General features: G+C 47.8%; 1 protein-coding gene across 1 annotated transcript in view; it reads left to right on the top strand.

Annotated features, from left to right (window-relative positions):
- DAGLA (diacylglycerol lipase alpha) overlaps positions 1-19264 on the top strand; it is a 51372-nt gene extending 32108 nt beyond the window's left edge. Inside the window, exons 8-21 of the mRNA XM_084208004.1 lie at positions 2970-3104; positions 3800-3877; positions 4701-4825; positions 5758-5914; positions 6113-6196; positions 6316-6393; positions 10261-10341; positions 11621-11763; positions 13006-13086; positions 14039-14111; positions 14899-15095; positions 15849-15978; positions 16396-16577; positions 17240-19264. Of these exons, the coding sequence (XP_084064130.1) occupies positions 2970-3104; positions 3800-3877; positions 4701-4825; positions 5758-5914; positions 6113-6196; positions 6316-6393; positions 10261-10341; positions 11621-11763; positions 13006-13086; positions 14039-14111; positions 14899-15095; positions 15849-15978; positions 16396-16577; positions 17240-18167 (2472 nt within the window). The 3' untranslated portion in view covers positions 18168-19264. The remainder of the gene's footprint in view (positions 1-2969; positions 3105-3799; positions 3878-4700; positions 4826-5757; positions 5915-6112; positions 6197-6315; positions 6394-10260; positions 10342-11620; positions 11764-13005; positions 13087-14038; positions 14112-14898; positions 15096-15848; positions 15979-16395; positions 16578-17239) is intronic.
- The last annotated feature ends 4456 nt before the right edge of the window (positions 19265-23720 follow it).

The following is a 23720-nucleotide window of genomic DNA, read 5'->3' as shown; positions in this document are numbered from 1 at the left end:
AAGTTAGTTAAAATTCTGAGGATTTGAGGACTCCTGAAGGAGCCAGCAGAACCAGGGAATTGTTCCCAAAGGGAGGAGAAAGTCATAAAAATTAGGAGATTTGTGTACTTGCAGACACTGAGCTCTGAATTAGTTACAACCTCTCAGGGAAAAAGCTGGGATTTATCAAGGACATTCCAACAAAACCAGCAGTGGCCAAAAAATCCGCCCAGACGTTTAACTCCAGTTAGAAGGGCACGGAAAATGACAGGGAAAACACCAAGGGACCGACCACAGCCGCCGTGTCCTCACTAAATATAGCCCAGAGTTCGTGCTCCAAAAGGATGCAGCGGGAAAAGGAGCACATTGGAAGGGATGTGAACGTGGAGAGGAAGAGAAATGAGACTGGGATTGAAAGCTCCAAAGGGAAAGTGGAAAAATAAAGGAGTCAGGTGAATGTTTGTTCTTCCCAGGTGATGAATTGGATTAACAGCATTTCTTAGGGAGTGCTGTGGAATTATCCACAGGTGCAGCTTCCAGAGTGTGGAAGGCTTCAGGAATTGTCACAGGTCTTGTGCAGAAATCCAGCACCGTGTCTCGGAATGCTGCCCCTCCCAGGATCCCTTTCCCTGGCTGAAATGCCACCATGTTCCTTGGGAATGTCCTTCTGGGAAGTTCAAGCCCAGGCCTGCCAGCTCCCAGCTTATATGCTGGGAAAATCCATCTGGAAATCCATCTGGAAAACTGAGACCAAGGGATCTTTTTGCCTTGGCAGCTCCCACAGCAGTATTTCCTTGGTGTTCCAGAGCAGAGGTGCTTCCCTTCTCCTTGAGACCACTTCCAGGTCACCTTGCCAAGGTGCTGGAGACTCCTGTCCTAAGGCACAGCATGGATGCTGCATCCTGGGAGAGAGAGCCCTGAACAGTCACCTGAATGCCCTGAACAACTCCCATTTTAATCAGGATTGCAAAGTATCCCAAATATTTCGAGTTCTTTTTAAAAAACTTTCCATTTTGCAGTGTCTGTTTCTCTTTTTGTTAAGCTTGGAATAAAAGTGGATTCCAAATGCCTCACATTCCTCGTGCTGTTGAATTTCCACTTTGCATCCAGCTTTTGAGCAATTTCCAGCCTCTTTTCTCTGCAGGAACAAGCCCTGACGTTGTGTCCTGGCATGGCAGCGTGTGGAATGAATGAGCACGTAATGGATCAGAAATTAATCCATTGCTGCCTATCCCAGACCCCATGGAAAAAAAAAAGTAGCAGCATAAGATCATCGTTCTCTGGGCTGGAAAAGGGTTTTATGGGATGGACATGGCTTTGGGGAAAGGATTTTGTGTGAAGTCTGAAGCCTCAGAGCCTTCAGGATTTGTAGCAGAGCACTCCAGGTGGACAAACGAGAATAATGTCAGGTGTTCCCACAGAAAGCTGTTCCTTTGGAGCGGAAAATATGCACTGAACTTCCATCAGGGCCTTTTTTTGTCAGAGCATCCAGGGCTGTAGCTGCCACTTTGGATTAATGGGTGTTTGTCCTGTTTCCTTTGGAGGCTCTTGGCATTTCTTGTGAGCTCACAGGAGCCACGCTAGGATTGATGAGGTCAGGATTTCAAGGATACTGCGGTTGGAATGCCGTTGGCTTTCCAAAGGCACTGCTGGCACAGAGAGTTGGCACCTGGAGCCCCAGTTCTTAATGGGGATTTAACTGGCTTTTGTAGGGAAGTGAAAAATGACAGAAAGTCATCCCACATGCCAGGAGTTTGGCAGGGATAAAAGGATGTAGGTCATTGCTGCAGAGAAGAGAAGGGATTTACTGTCTTGATGGTCAAAGAAGGGAGAGGAGAAATCCCGTCCTGGAGTGCTCAGGGTTTCCACAACACTCCAGTCCTGTGGGTCTTGATGCTGGATAAAGGATACTATGAAAACAGGATAAAGGTTCAGGTAAGGCTGTGATCATCCTTCTAGGAAAAGTTTTGGATGGCAGGAGTCAAATATGGATCATTGGTGGATACAGCTCCACGTTTTGTTGCTCCAACCTCTGGATCATCCTGTCTTTAGGCTGGAGTAATGACAGGTCAGCGCTGACCAATATTCCAGCCCCTTTCCAGCCTCCCAAAATATTCTCCTGTAAGGTCTTGTGGTTTTTTTTTTCTGTAGCACAGAGCAAAAAGTGGAGAAAGGACATTTCTCTTCAAAATATCTTTGTCCCTCTGCTTCAGGCCTTTGCTTGACCCTCTCAAGCCACTTCCGATTCTGTCCCTCCTTTTTTGGGTTTGGTCACCTTCATTCCTGGGAATTCTGCATTCAGTGTCTCAGTTTTTACTTTTCATGCCTTTTTGCTTGGGTGTCATGCAAAATAAACCTGGAAAATCTTGGCAATATGGGCAAAAGGATCCCAGGTCTGGAATAAGTACAGACAAGTTAAATGTGGGCAAAAGGGTGTCAGGTCTGGGGTAGGTTTGGAGAAAGGTTGCCAGGTTTGGATTAAGTTTGGGCAATAGGATCTCAGGTCTGGGACAAATATGGGAAAAAGGGTCCCAGGGCAAAGTTAGAGTTGAAGAAACTCTTAAATAGGACAGAATTAGTGTTTTTTCCTCATGGAATGGCCTTTATTCTGCTTTAGAGGAGAAAGGATGACTCCGAGGTAGCAGTGAATAGGGATTTGCTTGGTTTTCATTCCATTTTCTCTGCTTTGCTTAATAGAGAGAGCCAAAACCATTCCCTTTCCTTCCCTGTGTCCTGCGTGAGCTGTTTGGATGTTGAGGTGCCCACACACGGCACAAATCCAGCCCCCGAGTGGGATTGTGGAAAACAAACAAGACACAATAATCATGTGATTAGTCCAGATCTGGCATTCCCTGCAGGAATCTTGCGCCTGTTTTGGAGGCTGAGCTCCAGAAATGAGTCCAGTTCTCACTTTGTGTCCTGTTCTGAGGCTTCCCACACCCAAACTCCTCCTCCTCCTCCTCCAAGCCCTCTCTCCCTGGATTTTGCAGGACGCCTACTCCGAGATCGCCTACCTTTTTGCGGAATTTTTCCGGGACCTGGACATCGTCCCCTCTGACATCATCGCGGGGCTGGTTCTCCTGCGGCAGCGGCAGCGGGCCAAGCGCAACGCCGTGCTGGACGAGGTGGGGAAACCTGGCAATCTCTGCCCTGGGATTCCCTGGGAAACAGCTGCGTGGCTCTGCCCTCCTCCTTTCTGGGTTGTTCTCACTCGCTGAGGTGGGAAAGAAAAATAATGGTGACTTGAGCAGCTTTCCATGAGTTTTTCCCTGTCAAAGGGCTCAGCTGGTGCTGAGGCAAGTCTGGAATCTGGATTGATCCTCTCCAGGCAGGTGATACAGGAGGTGCTCTTGATCCCAAAAGGGCCTCCAAGGGGGTTGTAGGTACTTGGAAAAGAATGGGAAGATTATTCCCACTCTACAACGATATGGAGATGACTCCAGCAGTCTGCAGGGGGAAAAATACCTAAAATTTCCAAAATTCCTAAATTTGGAATTTTCCAAGCTACTATTCCAAGCTACTATTGAGGTTTGCAGATTATCAGGCCAGTAGGCAATAAATTTATTTTATTGGAATGTTTCCCTTGATTTGGGATTCAGGAAAAGTCCCAGTTTTCCAAACTGCTGATGAAGTTTGCACATTGTCAGCCCTGTATAAAATTGATTTATTTTAATGGCTTTTTTCTCCCTTGAGTTGGGATTCAAATCAGGCAGGAATAAAAGCATTGGAAGTATTTGAGGGGCCTGGTTGGGATATTTGAGAGTGGATTTTTGTTTTGCTGTCACACAGAGGAATTTTTCTGTGTATTTGTGGCTTCCAGGCAAACAATGACATTTTAGCTTTCCTGTCTGGAATGCCAGTGACCAGGAACACCAAATACCTGGATCTGAAGAATGCGGTAAGTCCCTGGGATGTGGGATCCTCCAAACCCATCTGTGATCCTTGTTTTCTTTTCCTCACTAGCTTCTCTTATGCCTTTCTGCCCCTCTTTGAAATAATCCAAGAAATTCCATGCAAATGGAATAAAACTTGATCTCTGGAGGCTTGGTGAGGTGATACTGCTGCAAGAGAGTCATCACTGTTATCCCTGATTTATTCCAGATTTTGATTAATCCCTGATTTTGGGTTATCCCTAATTTATCTCTGATTTAGATTTGTCTGACTTATCCCTGATTTTGATTTTCCTGCCCAATTTTCCCACCTCATTTTCCCCCCAAATTTCCCCCCCCCTCATTATCCCCCTGCCATTTTCCCCCTCAGTACTACCTCCAATTTACCTCTGATTTCTCCCTGATGTTTCCCCGATTTTGCCCTCTGATTATCCTGCTGTGTTTAACTCCAACCCCTGATCCAGCTCTCGGGAACAACTGAGCTTTTTTAGGGTGCAACTGCTTCATATGACCCTAAACTGGCTTTGTGGCCCTCTCCAGGCATCCTCTGGCCTGCTGGAAAGGGGATATTTAGGGAGCTGATTTCCAAATCTGCAGGAAACAGCTTCCTTGGCAGCATGTTGGGATACCCAGAGAATTCCTCAGGAAATCAGGCAGAGGAATCTTTGGGAGGGGGTGGCTCTTGCCTGGCATCCCCACCTCGCTCTCCTCAGTCACCAAAGCACAGCTGGGAGAGGGGGCTGGCACCCAGCATGTGCCTAACTATGGAAAAAGGGAGTGGAGGGGGAGATTCCGAGAGATTGCAGGCTCAGGGAGTCCCGTGTCTTCCAGCAAGAGATGCAGCGGTACCGGGAGGTGTGTTACTACATGCTCTTCGCCTTGGCTGCCTATGGATGGCCCATTTACCTCATGAGGAAGCCCACATGTGGACTCTGCCGCCTGGCCAGATCCTGCTCGTGAGTGCCCACCCTCATCCCTTTTTTCCTGCCTGGTTTTCCCATGTTTAGAAAAGCCCCTTGTTTTTCCCCACGTTTATTTCATCCTCTTGGGTGCTTCCTCCCTGCTCGATTTCTTTTCTGCCTTTTTCTCCTCGTGCTTTTTCTTTGCATCTCTGTGGGCTTCATATTCCAAAGGTTTTCTGAATCCCTTCCAGTTCCTAGTACGTAAACCAGCCTGTCCTCTGCTCCATCCTCTCTAGAGCATGGAACAACTAGCGGAGACAACTCACCTGGCACAACACCAAGTCCAGAAACAGCTTCTTGGAGCTCAAAAATCAGGGAGTTGACATTTGGGTCCTGATTAAAAGACCTCCAAGATTTGCCTGGCTTGGACTGTGCTCCTTCAGATTAATTGGATATTTTCAGCTCAGAATTTTTGCCCCAGTGCAAGGGTTTGTTTCCAGCTGCCAGAATTCAATTTGGGGATGAGCTTTTGGCACTTCCCTTGGCTATTGGGAGGAATGTGATTCCTTGGGAATACTTTTAGCTCTGAGAGAGAAAGAAGGAAAATCACCCTGCGCTTCTCTTTTTATTTTGGGATGATTCTAAACCCATTTTTTTCCTATGAATAAACTTGGAGCTCAGTCAGTGTTGGCTTTTCCACATTGAAGTGCTGGAAAACTGCACTTCCAAGGATAGTGTCCTTTGAGGAGCCATCCCACCCCATAATCCTTGGATTCTTTGGGGACTGGCTGCATTGTAGCTCTCTCTGGTGCTCAAAAGGAAAACTGCACCTGATCCCAGATTTTGAGGCTGTTTCATGGTTTTATCCTTCACTTAGCACTCACTGCCATTGGGATGAGGCTTGGAGGGTCTGCCTTTCCCTTTCCTCTAGGAATGCCACCCTAAATCCAGCCTTTTTCCCTCAAAGCTGTGCTTCCTCCCTGCAGGTGTTGCTGCCTGTGCCCGTCGCGCCCGCGCTACGCTCCCGGTGTCACCATCGAGGAGGACAATTGCTGTGGCTGCAACGCCATCGCCATCCGGCGCCACTTCCTGGACGAGAACATGACCTCCGTGGACATCGTCTACACTTCCTGCCACGATGCTGTAAGGACAATCCCAGACCCCCTTCCCAAAGGGATTAACCCACTTCCAGCTGCAGTGGGACAAAGAAGGGAAATGAAGCCTTTTTCTCTTCCATCTCCATCAAAAAATTCTGTTTTTTGGACACAAATCCTGTCACGCGCTCTGTCTCGTTTTCCCCAAGGATAATCCAACAGGAATGTCTCTCCTGATCTCTTCCAGGTTTATGAAACCCCTTTCTATGTGGCTGTGGACCATGACAAGAAGAAGGTGGTCATCAGCATCCGGGGAACTCTGTCCCCAAAAGTAAGTGGGATATGCAGTGGCCTCCCTGGTGGATATTCCAGAGAGCTGGAGCCCTTCCCAGTTTGGAATCCTGACTTGGATTTGACTCATCTGAAGCAAGGTGACTGCTTTTCTTCCAGGATGCCCTGACGGATCTGACAGGGGACGCGGAGCGCCTGCCGGTTGAGGGGCACCATGGAACATGGCTGGGACACAAGGTGAGGAAAACAATAGGAAAACAATCCCAAACCAACCCAAAACCAAACAAAACCCTGTGGATTTTTTAATTATTTCACTTTTTAATTATAAACCCCCAAATGGTCTTAATTACTTGAGAAAGAAGTTACAGAAAGGGCTCTGAGGTGTTAAATCATTAGTGGGAACAGTTAAAATCACTGGGCGTGTAATTAAAAACTCAGTGCAATTAGAGAATTCCAAATTCAGAAAGGCATCGTGGAGACCCACAATGAAATTCCTGGAGCCACTCAAATGACTTTTTCTTCCAACAACCTTTAAGGAATTTTCAATCAAAGCCTGAGAATGTGCTTAAAATTCTGCTGTGTTGGGAATGTCCTCTAAGGATACTGGCAGCACTCGGATCCATGAAATTAGATGGGTGCTCTGTGTCTGTGAGCAGCTCTGGGCTGGCTAAATCCATTTATTCCAGGGCTGACCTTTGCCCCTGTCTGGCAAAGGAACGACGTGCAGAGTTTTTAAGATGATCAGGAATTTGGCAGCTTCCAAAGCTGCAGTGCCAAGTTGGGAAAGGAAAATCCAGAGTGAAGGCTGGAAGGAACAGAGCAGTTGCTGGAAGTGCTGCTGAGGGTAATGAGGTGTTGCTTAAGGTGGGATGTGGAGCTTGGAAGTCCTTGGAAGCCATGAGTTGGGAGCTCCAGCTTCCCTTATGGTGTTCTGCTGGAATACCAAACCTCTTCCCTCTGCTTTAGGAAATAGGACCATGGAATCCTGAGATGGTTTGGGTTGGAAGGGACTTCAAAGATCCTGTTCTAACCCCTGCCATGGGCTGGGACATCTTGGAGGATGTATCTTGTAGCATCCTGGATTAGTGAAAGGTGTCCCTGCTCATGGGACTGGGATGGGCTTTTAGGTCCCGTCCAATCCAAACCATTCCAGAATTCCACGATTCAATGAAAATCCAGGAATAGATCCTTGCAGAAATTGACTTTGCTTTTGATCTTTATATGAAAATATTCCTCCACTGGCGACTTCCATGAAACATTATCAGTTTATTCCCTTTGTTCCAGACAGAGCTTTTATTTGTCCTTTGTGTTATTTCTTTTTTGGGATTGCTGCCAGGAGAGAAATATTCACTTTCTCTGGAATTATTATCAATATTAATCTGCAGACAATAATGTGCTGTTGATTCCCGAGGGAAAACTAAGGGAGATAATGGAATCTTAAATGCATTTTTAATGTCCAGGAGTCAAGTTTAATATCCAAACAAATCCAGTGTCTCACTTACACATTTAATTTGGAAACAAGGACTTAGCTACGTGGGAGCTTTCCCAGGATTTGTTTCATTTGGGGTGTTTTCCTGCTCCTTCTGTCCCACCCATCCCCAGGGGTGTCCGTCAGCCATCCTAAAATTCCAAGTCTTGATGTTTACTTGAAATTTTTTATCACTCCACAGCACCAATGTCACAATTAAAAAAATACTTATCAGGCCTCTGAGCTATTCTGGATCAAAAACTAGAGCTGGAACTAAAGTTTAGGGATTAGAATGCCAAAAAAAAGGGATTATAACTCAAAGAAGAATCCAACTTCACTATTTTTGCAATAAAGTCCACTGATTTTATAACAAAGTTAATTTTAAAAATAATCCTCAGCCAAAGGGGTGAATCCAGATTTAATTGTTGAACTCCCAGGACAAAATTAGTGAAAATAGGATGTTACAGAGCTTTGTTTTTTGGTGTTGAGCCAACCAGAAGGAGAAGGAGTTGCTGGAAAGTCCTGGAAGCTCAGCCATGATCCCAGTAATGAGAATTTCCAACATTTTTCTCTCATAAATAGAGCCTTCTGGGGGTTTTCCCCCAAAATCTCAAATATCCCAGAGCAGTTTTGTGCATTTGGGATGCAAAACAATGCAGAATATTTCCATTCCCTTTCTCTAAATGCTTGATCCACTTGGTTATTTACATGTGAACTTGAAACATTAAGCCCACATAGTTTTATGAACTTGAAATTGGATTTGTTTCCCAGAGAATTTATGAATGCTACATCCCTGGGAGTGTCCAGGACCAGGTTAGATAGGTCTTGGAGCAACCTGGGCTAATGGAATGGGATAGCCTTAAGATCCCCTTCACCCAAACCAGGATTCCAGAAATTTTAGGGAATTTTTCCAATGGTGAATCTAAATGGAAGTTTACAGTCTCATTCCATAATAATTAAAATCCCTGTGTCCATTAGGATATAATTACCAAAAACATGTCCCAAGGCTGACTAACATCCCAGCAGTGACATCACCGTGGATTTGGGTCATGCTCTCTAAAAATAGAATCCCAAATTCACAGTGGGAATTTAGATCAGTGGCCTGCTGCTCACTTCTCATTAGGATTGGGAGTGGAGACTCTTCTGGAAGCTGGGGAGGAGCTGGGATAAGGCACAACCACAGTGATGCTTTTTGGTGGTGGCAGCATCCCATTTATCTCATTTCCATGGAGTGGGGTCTCCTCTGTCCTGCTTCCCCTCTTCAGTATCCAGACTGGGATCAAAGACATTTCAGATACTGAGGAACTGGAAAAAAATCCATGTTTCTTTGCTTTTTTTTCCTGACTGGCTTCTCTTATGCCTTTCTGCCCCTCTTTGAAGCAACCCAAGAAATTCCATTAGAATGGAATGGAATTCCATAAGAATGGAATAAAATTTGATCTCTGGAGGCTTAATCGATGCAAGACAGTCAGCGCTGTTATTCCTGACTTATTCCTGATTTATCCCTGATTTAGATTTATCCCTGATTTATCTATCTCTGGTTTAGATTTTCCCACCTAATTTTCCCACTAAATTTCTACCCCTCATTTTATCCCCACCATTTTCCCCCTCAGCTGTTCCTCTGATTTACCTCTGATTTCTCGCTGATGTTTCCCTCTCATTATCCTGCTGTGTTTAACTCCAACCCCTGATCCAGCTCTCTGGGATAACTGAGGTTATATATACATATATTTGGTTTTTTTCTTTGCTTTTGGAGCCAGGAATCCTTTCCTATCTCTGGGATGAAGAGTGAGCCCCCAATAACATTCCCATTGTACTCACACCATTTTAAGATAGGGATTTAAAGGAGAACAGCCAAGGAGATGATTGTCCCCATTTTCCCCCATTTTTTGGAGTTCAGGCTCACTTCCCACTGAGTTAAACTGTAGCATCATCAGGAATTTATGCAACAAACCAAATTCCAGTTGCGTGTTTATAACAGCACTTGGAATTGCATCAACTACATTTGGAATCAGAGAAACACTCCTCAGCAGAGAGGAGGAATATTTAGACCCAGATATGATCTTTCCCATCTTCCAGCACTTCTTGACTTCTAGGGAATAAAAGCTTAATAATTTGGGATTAATGTCCTCTGACAGCCAAATTCCCTTAATATTGATGGTTGGAGAAGGCAGGAACTAATTCCTAGTGCTGCCACTTTTCCCTTTGGTGTTTGAATCATTATCTCAATTAGAATTATTCACACTTTTATTCCCAGATTTAAATTGAAAACTCCATCCCAGATTTACCTGGAATAGGATAATTTGGCTTTAAAACCACCAATATTTAGAATATCCAAGTCTATTTCTCTGTTCTGCCCCAGGTCCCTTGGCCTGAAGTACCAAATCCACAATCCTTAACTGTGTTTAAGTTAATTGGATTTGGGGTAGTTTTCCCCCTAAAAGCCCAGGAATAGGCCCTTGGAGTTTCCTTAATTAAGAACTGCCTTTACTCGTTAAAGACCACAACTTTGGAAATGCAGAGGGGAATCAGTTCTCCCTCCATCCTGATCCATGCTAAGGGACATTCCGGAGCTTCCTCACCTTCTGGCTGCTGCATCCCATTGACATCCTGCTGTGTCTTCCTGCTTCCTACAGGGAATGGTGCTGTCTGCTGAGTACATCAAGAAGAAGCTGGAGCAGGAGATGGTGCTGTCCCAAGCTTTTGGGCGGGATTTGGTGAGTACGAGTTGTCTCTGGACAGAGGATGAGATTTCCGTAAAAACCTGGGTTTTAAGGGAATCTCCATGTCCCTGAGTCTGTTGTATTCATTTCTCAGCTCTTCCTTTAATTCCTGGATTTCCAGGTAGTTTCTCATTTCGTGGAATGGTTTGGGTTGGAAGGGACCTTAAAGCTCATCCCATTCCACCCCCTGCCATGGGCAGAGAACATTCCACAAGATCAGATTGCTCCAAGCCCCATCCAGACTTCCTGCAAGGCTTTTTTATTTTGGAAGCACCAATAGTGCAGAGCTCCTGATTATTTTCCTTTTCCTGAGGCAGGAAGTCCCACATGGTGGCAATGAAGGACAAGGAGCATTAAAACCAAATCAGCAGGAACTAAAATCCCATTTTTATGGAGATTTTCTTTGGAATGCGGTGCTGACTGTCCCTGTGGGCACATTCCTGGTGGCAGGGAGATGTCACAGGACTCAAGGGAGATGTTGGGAAGCAGCTTACCTTGGTTTATATCTTGGAAATAGTTGCTGAAGGGCTGCCTTGGGATATTTGGTGGATGGAGAGAGAGATAAACAGCATTCAGCTTTTGGGGATGGAGCTTCATTCCTCTCTGCTTAGAAAGGGAAAATGGGAGTTGTTCCTGTTACTCAGGAGGAAGATTTCCTGGCTTTAGGTCCATTAGTGCCATTCCAGGTCCCACCAGTCCAGGACCAGTTGCCAAGGACAGATATTCCAGAGAAAAGTGTCCAGTGAGGTTTAGAGACTACTTTCTGTGTGGGCTTGGATGTTATCAGGAGGAACAAAAAGCTCCCATCAAATCCTGAATAATTCAAATAGCTGGTGTACCTTTCCTTTTTCTTCCCACCTTCTTTCTTTCAGGAATGTCCCAGTAGGCCAAATGTAGAATTCAAGAAGTGAATGAATTCCATCCTCCAGTGAGGCCCTGGCACAGGTTTTCCAGAAAAGCTGTGTCTGCCCCATCCCTGGAAGGGTTCCAGCACGGGTTGGATGGGGCTTGGAGCAGCCTGGGCTAGTGGAAGGTGTCCCTGCCTATGGCAGGGGCTGGAATGGAATGATCTCTCCCTTCCTTTCCAACCTAAACCATTGCAGGATTCTGTGATGATTCCATGATTCAGAACAAGCAAGGAGCCATTCAGCTGGAATCTGGAGTGCTCATGTACAGAAACACTCTCCAAAAGCGGAAAGGGAGAGATTTGGGGGATAAATTCAATTTCATTTCCATCCTGACCTTGAGTCCTTGTTGTTTCCATGTCTTTTAGGGAAGAGGAACAAAACACTATGGCCTGATTGTGGTTGGACATTCCCTTGGAGCTGGCACAGCTGCCATCCTGTCCTTCCTGCTGCGTCCCCAGTATCCATCCCTGAAGTGCTTTGCTTATTCCCCCCCAGGTGGGCTGCTCAGGTAGGTGTTGGGATACACTGGATCCTGCTTGTGAGGCTCTAGGGAGCAGTGAAATGGACAAGGCAGCCTGGAGAAGCTGAGTGTTTCCTCTGGGATATAGTTTGGTATTCAAGTTAGGATGGCAAATGACTACTTTCCCAAATATTCTGGTTTATAACTGAATTATCTATGGCTCTAAATTTAATGGGAAATGGGTGCAATTTCCTTACTCTCTGCCCCCTCCCACTGAAAATAGATGAAAATAAAGGAGATACTTGACCAAATGCAGGTGTCTGCAGCAGCTGATCCAGTTGTTTGGATGCCTTTTCCAAAGAAATTGGAATTGGGATGTGATTTCTGCCATTCTGCAGCCTAAAATTGCTCATGGGATTGTTCTGGTTTCCCTCCCTTGGCTGTGGGCAAAACCAGGAAGAGATTAATTGTGAATCTCTCCCATTATAAATGGGAACGGACCTTCTGGTCATGTCATTCCCAAACAAAACATCCCATTGGATTGCTGGGAAGTGGGGGAAGGTCTTCCTGGTCCTGACAGACACCATGGGGATCCTTGGAATCAGCTATGGATCATGAGAAGCTTCTCCTGGTAGTTCCTGCATCATATTCCAGGAGCAGCCAAGGGGTTTAAACCATCCTGCTGCTGAATCTGGATGCTAGCATTCCTTGTTGTAGTATTCCCAGGTCTTCTGCAGCCACAGAGCTACAGAGGAGGATATTTCAGGAGAGTTGTACAGCCTTTGCTCCAAACTTCCACTCCTGGATCCCTTGGTAGCTCCTGACATGTGTCATGCCCAGCATCATCCCTAGGTCAGTGAGGCAGCCTCTGCCCATGGTGACTGGTTGGGGATATCTCCAGGAAACTCAGAGTGGGAATCTTGATTTCTTTCTTCTTGTCTTGGAAGTCAGGTTGCTGCAGAAGTTTGCCATTTGAATTCTCCCAAATATTGGGGTATTTCATTCTATATTGTAGCCTCAGGAGTAGGAAATATCTTCTTCCTTGGCTGTCCTACCATTCCCAAACTATTGGAAAATGACTATGAGGCATTCAAGGATCTCCTTTCCCAGCTATATTCAGAGCCATGTGCAGGGGAATGATTGGGCCATGGAGATCAGGCTCTTCTTCCACAAGGCGCAAATCCCCAAAGCCTGGAGTAGCTTGGATTGGGGTTTGTGCCCCTGGTTTCTCTGCCACTGAATAAGGAATGAAACACTGTTTGCTTCTTCTTGCCCCTGTTTCTCTTCCAGTGAGGATGCCATGGAGTATTCCAAGGAGTTTGTGACTGCAGTGGTGCTTGGCAAAGATCTGGTGCCCAGGCAAGTGGAGGAGTGTCTGAATTCCTTGATGAATCTCTGCTGTTCTGTCCCAGATCATCTGTTTCCTGTCCAAAACACTTGGATCATCTCTGTCTCCAGCTTTCTCATTTTCCTGTCCTTATATTGTTCCCTGTGTCACTATGTTTTTCCTGGACACCTTTGTTGGTTGGGGTTTTTATGGGCAAATCTCTCTTGTGTGAAAGAAAAGGGGGAATGTCCTACCTCTGGAATCCCCCCTTATGGTACCTGGAATATCAGGTGTGCCACCTTCCTGGTTTCCTGTGTTATCTTGGCCCTGTCCTGGATGTGCTGCCACCTCATTTGGACCAGTTTGTCCCAAAATCCCTCTTCCATGTCACCTCACCTCCAAACCAGCTCATTCCTTGTGCCTTGGCATTCCTCACCTTCCTCACCTCCTGGGATGCATTCTACTGAGCAGGGATTTGGAATGGGAGCCAGGCAACCTGAGATGTACCTGGATGCCATGATCCTGTGCCTCCTGTCATCTGCTCAGTGGTGTCATTCAGCTCCAGGACACTTTTCTAACTCACCTGTTCTGTGCCATCTTCATCGTCACCTCCCTCCTTCCCTGTTCACTTATCCTTGTTATTGTCCTGGTAATTTCCTAGGCCTCTCACTCCTGGCTCCTGCTCCTGGGTGATGCCACAGCTCACCTCTGAATCTATCTGCTCCATGTTGTATCCTTATAGTGTCCTCTTAAACACAAAGCCTTGTTTCTCTGTGCTTCATATCCTTTCTGTCCTGTTCCCTGCCCAGGTGTTGTGAACACATTTCCCCGTCTTCCATATCCATAGTTTTCTTTGTTTCCAGACTCACTTCTGCTTTTCCAGAATCACATCTTAATCTCTTCCAGAATCACATCTTCCTCTTTTCCATAACTGCACCTTTTTTTTCCACAGTCACGTCTTCCTCTTTTGCATGGTCACATCTTCCTCTCTTCCAGGATCGGGCTCTCTCAGCTGGAGGGATTTCGCCGGCAGCTTCTGGATGTTCTCCAAAGAAGCACCAAACCAAAGGTAGGAGGGAAGAACCAACACCTGGAAATGTCTCTGAGCAGGGATGGGGAATTTTAATGGCAAGAAGGGTGGGTTTCCTCCAGGCCTCCTCAGGATCATTATTTAGGGAACCAGAGGAATGATGGAAAGAGCTAGAGAGCTCAGTGGGATCATTCTGGCTCACTTGCTGAAACTTCACCATCACAGATCCCAAATAACTGAGCAGGATATTTTCTGTCTGAGCCTCTTTTAAAGTCCGTATTCCACATATAAATTGTGGATTTTCCTGGCCAGTTAAAACTGGGAACAAGCTGGAAGTCCAACAGCTGTGCTTGTCAGAACATTGGGGTGATGCTATTCCAGGATAGATGGTCTGCTCATGTCTTGAAGATAGGAAATGTGGGAAGTTGTCCCTCCCCAGTCTTTACCATTGCACCAAGATGGAAAAAAAACCATTAAATACAAAGGTTTTCAGGGATAATACCTGATGGAATTTACCTGGAGAGGGTATATAACTGGGAGAGGAAAATCAGCTTTCAGAAACATTTGGATCATCTCTATAACCAGCTTCCCTGTTTTCCTGTGCTTGTATTGTTCCTTATTTATTCCCAGTGTCACTGCGTTTTTCCTGGACACTTTTGGTGGTGTTTCACACACCTTCCTTAGGGAAATCCCTCCTGTATGAAAGAAAACTAGGACTATCCTGCCTCTGGAATTCTTTAAACCTCTCAACTCTTACAAGGCAATTCTGCTTTTTTTTTTTCTTTTCTCTCTTCAAATCCTCCCTCCTCTCTCTCTGTGGGAACAGTGGCGGATCATTGTGGGGGCTACCAAGTGCATTCCCAAATCCGAGCTTCCCGAGGAGCCAGAGGAGAACTCGGTGACGAGCAACCGGCTCTGGACACATCCCAGTGACCTGACCATCGCCCTGAGTGCCAGCACCCCCCTGTACCCCCCCGGCCGCATCATCCACGTGGTGCACAACCACCCTGCTGAGCAGTGCTGGTGAGTCCTGCAGTTCCTGTGGGTTTTCTTCCCGCTGTCTCATGGGGACAGTGGTTTTGTCTGTGCTGGCAGCATGGTTTGGGTTGGAAGGGACTGTGGAGATCATGGGCAGGGATGCCTTCCACCAGACTAGGTTGCTCCAAGTCCAATCCAGCCTGGATTTCCAGGGATGGGGCAGCCACAACTTCCCTTGGAAATCCATCCCAATTTTCCAGTCTCGCCACCCTCACAGGGAAGAGTTTCTTCCAATATCTACTATAAACCAGCACATGGAATGCTGTAATGGTTTGGGTTGGAAGGGACTTACAGATCATCCAGTTCCAGCCCCTGCCATGGGCAGGGACACCTTCCACTGTCTCAGGTTGCTCCAAGTCCTATTCAATCTGGCCTGGAACACTTCCAGGGATAGGGCAGCTACGGCTTTTCTGGGCAACCTGTGCCAGGGCCTCAGCACGCTCACAGGGAGGAATTTTTTCCCAATATCCCATCTAAACCCCACCCTCTTTCAGCTTAAAGCTACTCCCCTTTTCCCATTATTCCAGGCCCTTGTCCCAGGTCCTTTTCCTCTTTAGATGATGATTAGCCCGTAGATAATCATGTCCCCATAAAGCAGGATTTTGGAGCAATATGCATTTTAACAGCTCCTCTCTCTGTTTTTCCTTTTTCTCCCTCTGCATCCTGCTGTTTTCACATGCCAAAACACTGCCCTGCTCTTCCATCCCATTTTCCCTGTTGTCTGGACCCCTTTTCCAGCTGCTGTGAGCAGGAGGATCCCACCTACTTTGCCATCTGGGGGGACAACAAGGCCTTCAACGAGGTGATCATCTCCCCGGCCATGCTGCACGAGCACCTTCCCTACGTGGTCATGGAAGGGCTCAACAAGGTAAGGCAGGGAATTGTCATCCCAAAAACTGGGACAGGCAGGCTTAGCCTGGGAATGCTGCTGGTTAAATACACCAGGCCGTTTATTTTGGAGAAGAGGAGGAAAGGGGATGCTCCTGGTCAGCCTTGCAGAGTATAGGGAGTGGAGTGTGACAAGGTCTGGAAATGGAATTCCACAGTCCCAGAAGCTCCTGTTTCCAAATTTAACATCAGAATAACATGAGGTTGGGTGGTGATGGTTCGTTTCAGGAGCTGCCGTTAAATTGGAGCCCAGGTGATATCCAGGGATGTGTCAGGATTCATCCATCTAATCCTTTATCTCCTTGTGCTTCCAGAAGGCTCTGGGAAGAAAGAGGCTAATCCAGCTCTTTGAAAGCCTCCAGTCAATCCCTTCTGTTCCTCTGCTTTCCTTGGACAGGTCTTGGAGAACTACAACAAGGGGAAAACAGCTCTGCTTTCTGCAGCCAAAGTGATGGTGAGTCCTACAGAAGTGGATCTCACCCCAGAGCTGATATTCCAGAGCCAGCCCTTGCCCAGCTGCCCCACCGTGCAGATCGGAACTGGAGCCATCCCAGTGGACAGAAGGAACAGCAGTACCAAGTAAGGAGAAATTTTATGTGGAATATTAAAAATATTAATAAATACCCACAGGTGTGGGTCCTCTTCCTCTTGGAGCATTGTGATCCATATTTGTGGGAAAGACAGATCTATGGGCCTTTGTGGGAATTAAAGCTTCAGGATGTCTTGAGGAATGTCAGAGGGAAAAATCGCTTGTGTTGCTTAGGAATTTGACTGCAGCAAGGTCAGGAAAAGGTATGAAAGAGACTTCCTTTTTTTTTTTTCCTTATCCAGACAGGTGAGGTTTTCCCCAGGTAAAACTTGGAGCCAAGTTTGGTTTGGTTGGTTTGGTTTGGAGGGGATTTAAGGATCATCCAGTTCTAGCCTCTGACATAGGTAGGGACACCTTCTAGCAGCCCAGGTTGCTCCAAGCCCCGTTCAACCGGGAACACCATCAGGGATAGTTGACAGCCTCTCTGGACAGGAGAGAAGGATTTGGTGAGCCAGGAAAAAAGGGAGGAGGGTAAGAACTGGAGTTTGCAGAGGGACAATCCATTTGTGGTATTTCCAGCTGGGAGGATGGAGTGAGAAGAGATTCCACTGAGTTGTGGATGCCTCTGGTTAGAGGAGCTGTGTGAGGAACCCTCAGATCCTCTAGCTGTTCTGGAATTCTGCAGCCTCATGTTCTCTGTTTCCCGTTGCAGGAGCAAATCCCATTCGGAAATCAGCCTGGAGGGATTCTATGAGACAAAGCCCCTTTCTCCCGTGCAGAAGGACCCCGTGGAGCTGCTTCTCCTGGACACTAAGGAACGTCTCTCCGTGGAGCTCCAGGACCGCCGCGCCCCTCTGGCCACCATGGAGAGCCTCTCGGACAACGAATCCATCTACAGCTTCGATTCCCGGCGCTCCTCTGGCTTCCGGAGCATCCGGGGCTCTCCCAGCCTCCATGCGGTCATGGAGAAGGATGAGACGCACTGCTTTTATATAGACCCCGTTATCCCTGAGGAAAACCCTTCCCTCAGCTCCCGGACAGAGCTGCTGGCTGCTGACAGCCTCTCCAAGCACTCCCAGGAGACGCAGCCCCCGGAAAACGTCCTCAACAGCGGCGGCACCACTCCCCAGCGCCGCTGCAGCGCCGAGGGCACCGGGAGCGACGGGGAGCGCACGTCCTCGTCCCCTCGGGAAGAGCCGCCGCTCCACAACGGCCGCCTGGCCGACGTTCCCAGTCCCCAGGTGCTGGAATTCGCAGAGTTCATCGACAGCCTCTTCAACCTGGACAGCAAAAGCAGCTCCTTCCAGGACATTTACTGCATGATGGTGTCGGACAGCTCCAGCGACTTTGCAGAGATTCCCAAATCCGTCAGTGACCAGGAGATCCTGCTGAGGGCACAGTACGAGCCTAACTTAGTCCCAAAGCCCCCGAGGTTGTTTGCGGGCTCGACGGATCCCTCGTCAGGAATCTCTGTGTCACCCTCCTTCCCCCTTAGCTCATCCGGAGAACTCATGGATATCACTCCCACGGGTGTGAGCAGCCAGGAATGCCTGGCCACAGACAAAATCCGGACTTCCACCCCCTCCGGACACGTAACCAGCCCTGCCAAGCAGGACGACCTCATGATTTCGGCCCTTTAGTGCAGGGGAAAGGGGTGGAATGATCCCAGTGGGATAATCCATGGAGGAGGCTGTCATCAGGCAGTTGGGATCAGAGGAGACAGCTGGAAAAATCCTTTCTGGGGTGACCCAGTGGTGGTGTCTGGAGGATGGATTGTGCTGGAATCCTGTGCTTGGAGCTGGGAGAAGCTTTGCCCCATGGGGCCTGAGAGGGTCTGAGGCACTAAAGTTCCCTACCTCAGCCTGTCTCATTCCAGAGGCAGATTCCTTGCCCTGGGGCACCTGCTGAGTTTGGGAGTGAGGTACCTGGATAGATGGAACCAGGAGGGAGCTGGGCCAGATCCCCCTCCTCGGGACCGAGCTGGTGGTTTTGGGAAATGAGCGGATTGAGACTTTGGGCCCTGTTGCACTACCACGGATCCGGCCCAAGATCCAATTCAGCACACTTCCATGGGGATTGCTTTTGTAGGACACTCCTGTTTAAAAGCCATTGGGGCTGTATTCCCCCCAAATCCAGTCTCCGCTTCCCAGCCAGGCGCAGCAGGAGTGGGGCTGGCACCATGGTTTCTCTCCCCCAAGCACTCCTGAGAGGGAAGGACGCTGTTCCCAAGAGCCCAGTCCCTTTGCCTTTGGCAGAAAGTTCTCCTGGATATCACCCTCATCACTCCTCGGTTCCCTGGACCCCTCCAAGCTGGCACCATTCCCGTGGGACTGCCAGGATTCTCATCTCAGAGCTGCGTGGATGTGGATGGATCAATTGCGAGATGCACCTGCCATTATTTTCTAGGCCCCTGTGGAGTCTGGGAGTCTCTCCTGGATCCCTGGGGGTCCTCACTCCACCCATACGCAGCATCCATGGATCAGTGCCAGCCTCTGTCATTGGGAATTCAGGGAAAAGATGGACTTTTCCCCAGTGTTGCAATCTCTTGTATGTTTACAGAGCTGCTGAGCTGGTCGGAAGGTATTTATTAAGGAATTATGGAGGCTTTCCCGAAGGAAAATTCATGGTCATCCTCTCCTTCCCATGCTGTTCCCTCTGGGGACTGAGGAAAGAGAGGATGGCAGGCAGAATTCCAAGCCCCCTGCTTCCCAAGTGGCTTGGATTCGGGGGTAACCGCCTGCCCCCTCTCCCCACCTGCACAATTCTATATAGGAAAGCTTGAGCAAGTTAGGAAAACTACCTGAGCCTCTGGGCCCAGAGGAGCCTGCTCCGCCTCTCCAGGCAGGTTTTCCAGTGATGGGAGCAGGAGGAAAACTACCTATTGTAGGAAATGAAACATTCTTTGGACCTGGAAAAGGCCTTGAATTGCTTCAACTCCCCCTCAAAGCTCAGCAGTTACTGATGGCTCTCCCCAGAGCTCCCTGGGAAAGAAATTCCTGGTTTAACTTCCTTAGAATCCTGTGGTTGCTCTCTTTCCCCCTCCTTAGTGCTATTTCCATTGTAGGAGGATGCTGTGCTTTCCAGGAGCTCAGCTCCTGGCAAATCCCAGCCTTTCTGTTCCCCATGTGGGCTGTGGAAGTGCTGGGATGGGTCAGGGCTGTGCTCCCCGGGAGCCAGTGGGATCCAATGCCATTGAGGAGCACTTTATAACCAGTGTGCATTGATGTAAATAATCCTGGGTGCACGGAATTCCACTGGATTCTGGGTCCAAGTGCTGCTATCCCACTCCATCCAGCGTGGGATGCTCCAGCCCCTGCTCCTTACCCATTTCACAGCCTTCAGAAGCGCTTCAAGCGGCCAGGAAAACATTATTCCTGTGGTTTAAGGTTCCAAAGGTGACCTTTCCCTGAGTGGGAAGCCCCTCTGAATCCAGAGGGATTTGGAGAAGGAAAAATCCTTTTATTCTGAGCAACCAGAAGTTCTTTTTGTTTTTGTAGGCCCTTAAAAAAGGAGCAGGGAGCAGGTGGTTGGGAGCACAGCACAGGGTAAGGAGGAATTCCTGCACTCAGGAAACACTACCAAGGTGATTTTTTGGGAATACGCACAAAAATCTGGGAAGGTTTGAGGGGAAAAGGGGAGCTGAGGGGCAGTGAGGCTGGGGCTAGCAGGCTAGCTCCCCTTCTGGCCCAGGAGTCGGGATAAGGAGCTCATTCCTGCCCTTATTCCCAGCAGGAATTAACCCTTAGCACTAAGGCAGAGCTTGGGATCTGCAAAGCACTTTAAAACACTAAGGAAAAGGATCATCTCTGTCCCTGGGAGTGACATGGATACCTGGGATTAGATGGAACTACTGGTGGGAGGTGCCTCCAGGTGAGGAAAAGTGAGATATCTCCCTCCTAAAATGATTCCAGTGGGAACCTGCTGATGTTCCATGGCTCAAATGTTGCACTAGAAAGTCCCTTCCCTGATGTTCCTCTGCCATGTCCTGGAAGACTCAGTCCTTGGGTGACTCTTTCCTTCTTTGTGCCATTGGAACTGTATCCCATAGGAATGGCCTTCCCTTGCCCTGACAGGAAGCAGACTGGAATGCTGCAGGTTTTTTTTGCTCTGTGATTACTGGACTTTGGAAAACCTGGAAATACGTAATTCCTGGGAGCTGAGCTTGCCACAGATCAAGGAGTAAAGGCACAAAAGAGCCCCTTGAAGGTTCTCATTGTATCCTATCATGGATAATTCCTGGGTTTTGTTGACAAACAGATTTGATCCCAGTCCTCCCAAATGAAATCCATGTTCTTTGAATTATTTCTGCTTTAAATGTCTCTGTGTCTTGATCCCCATTACTGCGTCTTGATCCCCAGCATTCTGTGTCTCCGTTCCCATCACTCCTTTGCTATCTGGGCATTTAGAAAGGCTGATCTCCCATATCCTCCTGGAAAAGCACACCTGGAATGCTGAAATAAATGTTCAAGCTGCAGCTACCTCCTTTATCTGTACTGTACACTCTTCCTGCTTTCTCTTCTTGCTCTGTCTTTGGGAATACAAAGCATCTCCAGTTTTCTGAATCTTTTGGCTTCTGCTTCTTCCTCTTCAGCTTTGTGCCTTCTGATCTTCGGATATTCCCATGATACTCCAACAGGATGTTCCACCCTCTGCAGAGGCAGTGCTGGAAGTGCCTGACACCCCAGACTGACCAACAGGTCACCCATTCCATGCTTCATCCTTAAAATCCATTCTGATCCTTCTTCCTTGGACTGAGTGACCTTTAAAGGTCCTTTCCAACACTGCTGAGTGTTGGTATTCCAAGAGTTGCTTGGCAGAGGAATGGATCTGAGGCTCTTCTGCACCAGTAAATTGATTTTATTGTTGCTTTCATTGCAGCAGTGCCAAAAATTTGGGAAGGATCCTGCAGTGCTGAGGATATACCAGCTCTTTTCAATATTTATCATTGCTTCTTCTCCCTCAGGACTGCCTTCTCCATTTGGAATATTCATTTCCTCCTAAAACTTCTCTCTTTTCTTTGCTCCCTGCACTTCTTACCTATTTCAGGAGCCACCTCATCCCTCCCTTTTCTCAGGGTGCTGATGGCTCATTCTACATCCTTGGTAGCACGTGGGGAAATATGGGAAAACTATTCCAAAGCAGCTAAATGAGATTCTTGGAACTTTTTAGGAACTTTTTTTCAAAGCAAACAGGATTTGTGGAAGGTATTTTGGTCTCTGCAGAGGACTGGGATGGCAGAGGGTGGGGAGTGTGGTTATAGAATTCCAGTGATTCCCAGTTCTATTCTTTTAGGATGCTAGATTCCAGGAATAGTTGATGGTCCCATGCAGGATTAAAGTGGGAAATCTGTTTCCAAGGGCATGTAAGAAAGAGGAAAAGCTGCAAGCGTGGGGATACAGGATGAATATCTAACACATTCTCCATGCACTTTGATGTTTTCTCAGCTTTTGCTGCTCTTTTCCTGCAGGCAGATAATATTATTTCCATGGACTCGCCCACACAGCTTTCATTTACAAATTGGGACATAGGAATAATCAGGATTACTCCTGGCAATGGGATTTAGGTAGGATTAATTGTTGCTGGAATGGGTGTGTTTGGATTTGTGTTTTGAGGCTGTATCCAAGAGCCTCCATTGGGCAGCAGAGCCTTGGGAATTGCTGGGCTGGAGTTGCCCTCCATGCTGGGTTTATCCTTATCCATTCTGGGATATTCTTCCCTTGGCAGTAGGACATTCTGGCTTTGCAGGATGAGAGCAGGAATATTTAATTCCAGTGGATTTAGGGATAGTGGTTGTAACTGCAGCCTTTGAGTAACGTTGCCAAGGGAGGTGCGGATTCCTCATTCCTGGAAATATTCCAGGCCAGGCTGGATAAGGCTTGGAACAACCTGAGCTAGGGAAAGATGTCCCTGCCCACAGCAGCGGGTGAGAGCTTCCAAATGATTCTGGAATTCTGTGATTCCCTGCTTGCAGTGTTACAGTGCTGCAGGAATGGGAAGGTTGGAATTCCAGCAGCACCTCTGCATGAATTGCTCTGCTGAGAAATTCCTCTGAAGGAAGCAGTTGGAAAGTGCTGCATGGAACCGGGCTCGTTTCTTTGTTCCCGAGCCTGTGCAGTGCTGATTTTTGGGAAGAGCTGCTGGATCTCGGGAAGAGCCTCATTTCTTGTGCCAAAGCTCCCTCTCATGGCTCCTGTGTGGAGGAAGCAATGCTGCATGGATCCTGCTGGAGGCAAACATGGCCCATCCTTGGCAGCTGTGGGAAGAACGAGAGGAGGGAATATTGCAGCTGGAAGCTGGATTCAGTCTGGGAGCCCTTTGCTCTCCAGTCAGATCCGCAGGGGAGTTATGGATCGAGAGAGGGATGGGAAGGGGGCTGGATCAGCAGTCACTGATGTCCTTCCCCTTCTTCCAGCTCCAAGGAGCTGCTTAAGGGCTGGAAATTCCAAATAGCCAAGGATTAGGGCAATTCCTTGCTTTGTTATAGGGAATCATCATCAGCCTCCAAGTGTTTTGCTGTCTCCATTCCCATTGTTTTTTCCATGTTTTTTTGAGTTCATACCTCTTGTGCCTTTGTTGTCCCTGGTTTCAGGTCCCAATTTCTGGGATCAGACATCTCCCACCTTACTTTCCCACTTCTCTGGGAGTATGGAAGTGTGGGCCAAGGCCTGGTAGGAGCTGCCCTTGCTCCAGAGCTCTCTCTGTTCTGCCTAAGCCAGGGCTTCCCACATCTTCCCACTTTTCCCTGCTGCCTGAGGTCGTATCCAAGTGCCAAAAGCAAATCTTGACCTGAGGCAGGAGATTTCGTCCAACCCACACTGAGTTCTCCCTGGCTCTGGAGCAGCCCCCTTCCAAAGGTAAGCTCCCTGGGAATTTTTCCTGTTTCCTTGATGTGTCCAGTCCCTCTGACGTCACTGTGTCACACCATGCTGTGTATCCTGACTTTCCCACCTTCCCAGCACACCTGTGGGATGAGGGATGACTCCCTGTCTTCACCTCTTGATTCCTGAAAATCCTTGCAGCACAGGAACAAGCCTTGAGGTTGGTTTTTCTTTGGATTCCATTTCCTTGCTTCCCATCCTGGGCTTTGTGCAGTTCCAATGGCTCAGAGTCAGAAGTCCCAGCTGGGGTGGCACGGGCCTGTCCTGCTGGGATATCCACTTTTGGGAAGTTTTGTGTGCAAAGGGATCCTGGCA

The sequence above is a fragment of the Fringilla coelebs genome (assembly GCF_963513975.1).
Source record: "Fringilla coelebs genome assembly, chromosome: 6".
Lineage (NCBI taxonomy): Eukaryota > Metazoa > Chordata > Aves > Passeriformes > Fringillidae > Fringilla > Fringilla coelebs.
This window is presented reverse-complemented; position numbering and strand designations above follow the sequence as displayed.